This window comes from Acanthopagrus latus, chromosome 16, assembly GCF_904848185.1.
Source record: "Acanthopagrus latus isolate v.2019 chromosome 16, fAcaLat1.1, whole genome shotgun sequence".
NCBI classification, from domain to species: Eukaryota; Metazoa; Chordata; class Actinopteri; order Spariformes; family Sparidae; genus Acanthopagrus; species Acanthopagrus latus.
The window spans coordinates 14,539,488-14,548,653 of NC_051054.1; the positions used below are offsets into that span (position 1 = coordinate 14,539,488).

At 40.7% G+C, this 9,166-nt stretch overlaps 1 protein-coding gene across 2 annotated transcripts; it reads right to left on the reverse strand.

Moving 5' to 3' along the window:
- Window positions 1–373: 373 nt before the first annotated feature.
- LOC119034432 (heterogeneous nuclear ribonucleoprotein Q) lies at window positions 374–8,751 on the reverse strand. 2 transcript variants are annotated; one of them, XM_037125424.1, is made up of 11 exons: window positions 8,586–8,751; window positions 5,548–5,666; window positions 5,150–5,257; window positions 4,786–4,899; window positions 4,388–4,564; window positions 4,162–4,297; window positions 3,521–3,726; window positions 3,236–3,385; window positions 2,733–2,854; window positions 2,286–2,611; window positions 374–1,888 (listed from the first exon to the last, which is right to left on the reverse strand). In XM_037125424.1, exons 3-11 carry the CDS (start codon window positions 5,228–5,230, stop codon window positions 1,860–1,862), a joined length of 1,341 nt encoding a protein of 446 aa, XP_036981319.1. In that variant the 5' UTR covers window positions 5,231–5,257; window positions 5,548–5,666; window positions 8,586–8,751; the 3' UTR covers window positions 374–1,859. The 2 variants fall into 2 exon arrangements, with proteins under 2 accessions (XP_036981319.1, XP_036981318.1); XM_037125423.1 differs by lacking the exon at window positions 8,586–8,751 and adding an exon at window positions 6,626–6,785.
- Between the last annotated feature and the right edge of the window lie 415 nt (window positions 8,752–9,166).

The following is a 9,166-nucleotide window of genomic DNA, read 5'->3' on the forward strand; positions in this document are numbered from 1 at the left end:
ATAGCTATAGTTATCTGCTTGATGGCTCATTTGCAAGATCTATATTACTTTAGCATCTTTTAAAAAAAAAAAAAAAATCTGCGTGAATCTTTTATTCATTTTATACTGAAATACAAATTATGTTGAAAAGGCACTGTACTGAAAACTGTACTTCATAATATTCCTTCACCTGTCATAAAGTTATCCTCTTTGCAACTTGATCCACTAAATGAATTATTTTTAACCAATGACATAACTTTCTTCACACTAAGCAGACGTGTTTCACAATCTCTCTCTCTCACACAGTCATTTCAGTGATGTACCCCGCTGCCAAACTGAATCAAACACCAGCCAAGTTGAATCTCAAGATTTTATCCAAAGATTAAGACACAGATAGAAATCAAAAACTTTATTACAAAAATAAGTTACACTCACCTCCATTTTACAGTATAAAACAATTTATTTGCAGGAATGCAAAAAACGTTGTTGGCCACCAACAATAGTTTAAAACTGCTAACATCTTTTTTTCAAAAGGTGGTTGTTATGATTTTATTGAGGGAGTTAACTGTATAGAAAACTGGGATTGAAGAGCAGTTTCCTTTTGCTATACCCGGAAATAGAAATCATTCACTGCAGTATCCCTTCTACCACTATGACTATGATCCCTCACCAAATCATGGCAGCTAACATTAGGCACACATGCTCGCTGGCAGGGCAATATGGCAATTCAGTCATCCATCAAGATTGAAAGACCTTCTACATAGTTGCTGTCTTTAGGAGCTGGGAAGGGATCATTTGAGATTAACATTATTTTATATGATGAAGTATTTGATTAGGTTGTTTTATTCTGGTGTTGAAAATGTACTGTATTGTTATAAAAAACAAACCCACTGGAATAATACAGTGGCACAAAAGGGACACTGCAGGGCATTATTTGTTTTTCTTTATTTTTTAAATCAAAGGCAGTTGGATGCCTGTGACGTTGAAGCCTTTACAAAAGTAACATTTTATCCGAAAAACTATACAACCAGTAACTACATACTCTGAAGAAGCAAGGCGGCTAATTCAGTTCAAAATAGGATAAAAGCAGGGCTTGTTCAGACTCATCATATGAGATTGTTTTGCATGCCCAGTTTGACTGTTTGCAGTGTCAGAGCTGCAGCTGAAATGACTATATTACATTAAGTACATCGTTTTTGCACTGCAGCTCTTGTGCATATTTTGTATGAAAACAAGCCCTGCTTTCATCAATATAGTTTCCCTATTTACAGTACAGGCCGGGTAGTTTAGTCCTCTGTACTGAGGTAGTCAACCAACCCTTTAAAAGACAAGTTCTGAAAAGAACCACTTTCCTGGAATGCCTGACTTATCCATGCCAGGTGGGTACACCCTAAAAACCTGCAAATGTTCTCTGTCAAACATCCAGATCAAACGATTAAGATTAACATGGATATTCCGACGATAAAAATTGCGATTAGCACAAAAATATACAATAGCATCAAGCTCATCTGAGCCACTTCAAACCTAAGAACTTAAAAAGTGCAAATTCTTCAATAATTATTTAAAAAATGGCATGTTCAGGGACAGGGAAGGGGGAGATTGTATGGGCAATACATGGAGCCCTGTTTATCAGGGCTGGGTACAAGGGCCTAGGGGCAAAGAGGCTGTGGCGAGTATTCAGAATCCTCCGATCATCTTTTAAAAAAGGTGGCAGTTTCAGAAACAAATGAAAAAAAAAAAACATAGGGGCAGGGGAGATGCTTCTTCTGTAAGGCTGGAATATCATTGGACCTTTTTGTCGTGCTGTTTTCTTTTTTCTTAACATCCATTGCAGCTTACGGTGTAACCCCACACATCAAGTCAGTATCCACTGTGACAGGTCAGGACCGCCCTCGGCCCCGTTTCCCTGCTGGACCAATGAGGAAAATCAAAATTAGTACATAATTAAAAAAAAAAAAAACAGGAAGAAAAAAATCCAGACACCCATGCTTTATATATTCATTTTCAATAAGCAAACTGACAGATTAATGACATATCACAAAGTTTAAGCTGGAGACTGTTTTGCCACTAGAGTGGGACTCAGCTGGCCTTCTTAAAAATATAGCATGTCGTTAATGACCTTTGTCTGCTGGCAAACAAGCTGACTGCTCTGAAAGTTGACACCTGTCAAGAGTTGGTTATGAGACCAATGAGCAGGTGTAACTTTGCGTTGGTGCAGCCTTATGATATAAAATGATAAATAAACTTTTAACCTTCTTCAACCCTAATCTTTTAACCGTCTAATCTGATCAAAAAATTTAATTTACCTCTGCTCGTTCCAGGGCCTCCTCGCTGGGAGAAGCCCAATCGGCCCCTTGGTGTGACAGAACCACGGCCCCTGCTCTGACTAGCACCACCACGGACTCCTCCCCTGCCTCCTCGTCCTCTCCCAGACCCCTGGAAGTCATCATAGCCATAGTACGGGTCATCATAGCCGCCCCGGTAGTTGTGGTAGTCGTATCCGTAGTAATCATAATAGTCTTCATAGCCATAATAGTCAGGGGGGTAGGAGTAACCTCCCCGCCCGCCTCGGCCCCTGCCTCTCGTGGGTGGTGGCATGTGGGGAGGCCCGTAATAATAGTATTCATCATACCTGAAAGAGGCAATGCAGACTCAACGTAAACATGGCTTCCTGCTTTATAATCATCATTTCAAATTTGATAACAATTCCGTAATACAAGGCAAACAGTTTGAGTTGCATTGTTCTTGCTTACATTTGTGTTTTAGCAGCTTGTCTCTGGGCTTTGCGCTCCTTCCTCTTCTGGTCCGGGGGCTTGGCGAAGACGATTTCAATGTGCTCTCCCTCAAGGTCTTTGCCATTGAGATCAGCCAACGCCTACAAATTGATCGAGACAATGAAATCATGCCTTTAGTTAAATAACAAACTTATCTCATGAAATTGCATTAAGTGCTGTCTTTTTCTGTTTTTAAAGGCTCCAGCACAGTTAAATGCTATCATATTATATATAGCTTACCAGACTGACTATTCCAAGTCTTGCCTTTACACATTATGTCAACATATTCTTTTCTATCAAATATGTAACGTTTTAATATTTTGTGACAGTATCCTTCCTATTGTCAAAATAGATGTTTTTCATCAGGTATACTGTTTGAGAAGATAAATATCATGTCTTGTAAAATAGCCTAAAGAAGGCCATAGCACCCAGCCCTGTGATAAATATGTGGTATGTTTTGTAGTAGGTTTTTTAGGCCGTACCTTCACAGCACCATCTCTTTCCTCGAAGTGGATGAAAGCATAGTCTTTCAATTTCTTCACCCGCTCCAGCTTGCCAAACTGACTGAAGGCCTTTTCAAGTATCTCCTCTGTGACAGTGCTGGCTAGGTTCCTCACAAACAGCACCTTGACCTGATGATGAAAACACAAGGTTCAGTATTTTTGTGCAAAAAGGGGAACAAATACATATGCACGGGTCCATCACAAAAATTTTTGGTCACACGGCCACTTCTCATGCAACTCATTACCAGTGGCCTTGTACCTTACCTTGGCCATGACCTCAGGATCTGGGTCCTCGATGGGATCAGCCCATTCCACGGTGACCACATTGCCCCACACCTTCACCTTGCCGCTCATCAGCCGGCGGCGTGCCTGAGCTGCTGTCTTGTGGTCTTCATACTCCAGGAAGCAAAAGCCCCGATTCTTCTTCTTGTCGTCTGGCTGGTGGTACAATATGACATCATTTAGACCCTCTGTAGAGATGGGAGAGAGGTGGAGAAAAAGCAGCAGGCGGTTAACTGGAGTCACTGAAACGCATGCAAGTTAGAAGCTTGATTCAAAAAGATGAATGATCAGAAGTGACAAATGAAAACTTCATATTGATGTCTTTTTTCTGTCACTCATAATAAAAACCTAAATTTGAGTGCTAAAAATGTCTGAAAATTGGTTACATTATATTTAATGTCCAGTCAGATCTTAGCGGTAAGCCATCATTAGCAACCTTAAGTCACTTGTAGCATAGTAGTTAAGGTCATCATTTGGACACATCCACCGATTCTTTCATAATAACTTTTGTATACAGAGCAAACCTCATCAAAATAATCAGGAAAATGTTGGATGAATGTAATGAATACATTTTACACAGGATATTATACAGAATGAGGGGTGAAAGGAGGGCGCTGACTCACCTGTGACTTTTGCAAATTCCTCAACAATCTGCTCTTTTGTTTTACTCTTGGGGATGGAGCCAACAAAAAGTCTATTATTGGCCACAGAGATGCAAACGCCGATGTGTTTCCCCGGTCGAATTTCATTGTTGTTGCACTGCAAAAACATTGAAGGATAGTTTAAATAAGAGGAGCAAAAAATGTCTTTGGCAACTTTTAATGATTATTGCCAGAACAGTATGTGTACCAATTTGACAGCCTGTTGTGCAGCTTCTTTAGTGCAGAAAGTGACAAAGGCATAGCCTCTGTTCAGGCCACTGAGAGGATCCATCATCAGGCGCAAGTCCCAGATGGGGCCAGCTTTCTCAAACAGTGGAACCAGCTCATCCTCAAAAAGGTCTCTAGGGATTTTACCTACAAATATCTGCAAGTTTGAGAGGAAAGGAAAATATGGTTCATGAGAGCAACTCATTCATCTGGCATATAGGGATAGATATTAAACTATAATTGTATCCAGTCAGGTCTTAGCGGTAAACTGTCAGTGTAACCAGGGTTACTACAGAGAATCATTAAGTTGTCATCATTCGGACACCATATGAACCCAGAATGCATTAGTACAACTCAAAGAGGTGACAAGTTTTGTACCTCTGTACCGATGGTTGGCTGAGCCCCTGAGTGGGCAGACTCTGGTGGGGGACCTCCATACTTCCTCTGGCCTGTTGTCACATCAAGTGTGTAGCCAGTCCTCTCCAACAAAGCCTGGTTATCAGAAAATGTGACAGAAAATAAATCAAAGTCAGCTAGATATGTTTCAAAGCAAACGGATGGGAAAATGCATTGAAAAAAACCAGAGTATTCTATTTCAATGCGTCTTATGTTCAAATAGCATCCTGGTATACAAATGAACTATTTATTTGCATTTAAAAGTACAGCATCAATGTTAACACAGGTTATCCTCAGCATTAAACCAGATATAAATCAACATTAAAAACAGAGGATTAGTTCTCACTTTGATTTTGGCTTCATCTGGTCCTTTATTGGTGTCTGACACTTTGGTCCCTTGTTTCTCTCTCTGTCTGTACGTCTTCATCACGCCACAAAGAAAGGCACTTTTGTTCTAAAATAAAGAAAAATAAAAACCATCACTGAACAGTGATTAAAAACATCTTAACAACATTAAGAAAACCTCTACTTCCTGGTGCAACAAGGAAAGAATTAGCTGTTACACAAGTCAGTGAGTGTCCTCCTTGTAGATGAGATCAATGATAGCTAAAAGCTATTGTGCAAACACAAGTACATCATGCCATTATACATTACACAGAGGATAGTCTTCCACTTTGTATGACAGTATCATAAAGCCAAGGTCGAAGTTATCTAAACAATACACCAACAGGGCCACACACCTACCTGAACATGTGAGAGGTCACTGTCCTTAAATTGCAAAAGGACTTGCAGAGCACCTTCCTCGTTGAATTCTTTTAGAGCCTCAATCGCTCGATCATCTAAGTCACTGTGTGACACCAAACCTGGAGGAGGGAGGACAACAGAGAGAAATGTTGAGCTACTAACAAGAAAGACTAAAAGTTTTTAATACTACCTTCCTTTTTAAAACACAAAAATGTAAGTACAAAGACCAAAGAGTAATTAAGATGAGACACTTTGCCTTTGAAAAATCTTTTAAATTATGAAATGGATAAATAATGGCTATTACAGTGAATGGTGGGCGCAGCCTGATCTAATGGAGCTGTATTCGGGAGTCAGGATGCACTTTTCTCTCCAACCAGCACATTTTGCAGAACTAATCACAACAGATGTGACAGTGCAACTCGATATGCCAGTGCCTCTCTATACAGTGGCTGGGAGTTTCTAATGAGCCGGTCTGCATTCTCCTCTGTGGAAGGGCCGTCACCTGTCCCAGGCAGCCACACACCAGACAGCTGCTGCCATTGTTTCTGCCGCAGTTCCATCTGGCTGAAAAGGCCAGACCAGTACTTTTCTAGATCTGACCGACCAAAAAAGTCCTAAAATGACCCCCACACTTGTTACTACAGGCCACCCCACATAAACTTATAAAAGACCTGTGCCAATGCAACAAATACTTAAGTTGTAGCTGACATCATACTTGAACCTAATCTTAAATTTTATGGGATGCAAAACAACCTTACAGAAATGAATGAATGGAGAGACTGGACAGGCTCACCAGACCCTCCTAGGAAGAGGACAATTCATTAGCCCTGACACCAGTGATCATGCAACCATGTTGGGAATGCAAATGCTGCAATCATTTACACATTTTCACACTTGTAATGTGTAATTCACTATTTTGTAGCACTGCAGTACCCATTTTGGTAGAAAACCACAAAAAGTTGCTTCAGGTTCCCAATTCCCCCATTCAAAAAGGTGATAAAATGACAATACATGCAAGAAATTGATAAACATGGAAAATTGCATATTTGAATATGCAAGTATATTGGTTGTGCCTTACCTGCTATGTAAATTTCATCTAGTTTTTCAGCAACTTTCTGTGGTAAACCAGCTTCTAATAAAGTCTGGAAGTGCTCAGAATGGGTAACTGCAGCAGAGGTGTCCATTGGTTCTTCTGGACCATTTCCATTAATATGTTCTGTGGCCATGTCTCCAGAAATCTGTGTAAATGCAATGAGCCAAATTAATCCTGGGTCAAGGGCAAGACTTGGGATGTTTTCAGGAGAGTGCAAAGTCTCAGACTAAATAAAGAAAATCATTTGGCAAAAACAGACAAAAAAAATGGTTTGAACATTTATTATCTTTGATACAGGTGAGTTTTACATTAAGCACATGTTATCAATAAATATGGGATGTCACCATTGTCACAGCAAGTCATCGTGATTGTGTGGTCCCTCACAGTCTAGAGACTTTTCACAATCCTGAGTTAACACTTGCAGCTCTCAGCTCGCATGAGGCAGAAGCCCAGAAACCTGCATATAGGCAGTTGACAGATGTTTCAACATTGCACGCAAGACTGACAATGCACATACCCAATTCCCCCCAGAAATCAATTTCATGACATATCCTAAAAATAACAAAAACTGTTGTGTGTGTGTCTGTCTGTCCATACAGTAGTATTTTCCATTCTGGTTTGATGTGGGCTGAGAAGTTTGTGCAAATGGAGCCGAGTCCACTTGCTAACGCCTGTATCACAGCAATGTTGGTCGCTGCTGGTGCAGAGTCCTGGTCTGCTTTGGTCTCTAAATTACATGTTAGCTTACCTTCTCACTGCTGACTTCAGCACAGGCTAGATAGCTGATACACGTGTTCCATCAGAGAGTGAGCCCCGGTTTCCGGTGGCTGACCAAGTATGCACCCTTTAGCATTTAGTTTCTTGACACTTTGACAGCACATATTGTGACACTAAGGTAAATACTCCCAATTATCAGGTTAATGCCCAGCCCAGCCATTACTTCACGTGTTTGTATCGACTTAAAATGGGGTATGAACTTGTGTAAAGCAGCAATCTATAACTGCTGTATGTTCACATCACTGACTTCAGCAAAGCTAGGCTCAGCAAAACGTGGACGGCACTCTTCTGTTTTGGCCTAACATTAACTTCGCTATTGTTACCCTAAACAGACCACACAACCTTTATCCTGTAGTGTCTCACATCGTAAGCACGTGCTTTCTCTGTAGTTAAAAACATTTCTGCAACCTTAAAAAGTAGCTGTAATCGCTTGGTGCAAAACCAACATTGAATTTGGATTCTGTAACATCAACAGATCCTGGCGAACACAGTATTTTAATCCGATGTAAATGATATCGATAGATTTAGCGGGGAGGGACTGGCTCGCACACGTTGGTGCTGGCTAGCTAGCTAGCGGGTTAGCGTGCACAGCTAATGTTACAGCAATCGGGCTAACAGGGACCTTCATCGGGACAATAACATGAGGCGCCAGTATGCATTTCTATGAGTGCATCTGCATTCACCATTTTAGTGGGGAGGGAGCGTGTCATTTAGTACAACAGTGGCGCGGGATCGAACATTATTTCCAAGATTACAGGCTTTTGACAACTAGCTGCTGTTAGCATACGATGACAATGAGCATGCCAATTCCATGATCTGTCAAAATAGGCTAGCATAAGCTAGGATGCTAATTCGGACGGAATTTGAGTGAGGCCATTGTTACAACGTCATTTGTCGGCAGGGACTTCGCCAAATGCCCAAGTAACAGCTTTAAAAATGGTTTAGATTAAACGAGGCCCTGGAAGCTAAAGACTTAGCCCGCTGGATGCGTGGTTTGTCAACGTGCCGCCATATAGGAAGAGTCCATTTTCAAAAAGCCGGTCTGGAGAACTCGTTCCCAACCACCACCACCAGTTTCCACATTGTTTGAAACAGCACCACACGATTCAGACTTTTTAGCCATCAATTAAGCAACAATCACGTGACCAATTAGTAGCATTCGCCCTACCTGCCGCTGGACCACCAACGTGTATGGTGTTGATTATTTAGGAAGATAAATGTGATATTTAAAAGACAGAAAAAGTGTAAAACTCCCGGCACTGATCCGGCTTCAGTCATTCACTCTTGATGATGTAAAATGGCTGCCACGTTCACGCCTCGAGTTTTGTCTCGTCGATGGGGTTTCTTGGACAGCCCAGCACGGGCTTGCCTTGTATGCATTTCAGAGCGGAGCAGCGGGTCAGCCACAGCATCCAGCGGCAATACGAACGATAAGAGCAGCACTTATTTGACGGATGCAAATGCAGAAATGAAAGTAAATAAAAATAAAAAAAATAAATAAAAAAAAATGTTGCACTGAAAATACTTTGCAGAATATTCATAATTTAAGAATAATATACTACTTTAAATAATTTGATGTTTATATTTATATGTACGTATATACATACATACATACATACATACATACATACATACATACAATTACAAAATGTATTCTCAGACCATTAACAAATGCCAGTCCACATACCTTATATAAATCTAAAACCACATAGCCTACTGTACATGGGACCTCAACAGACCAATCCTTAT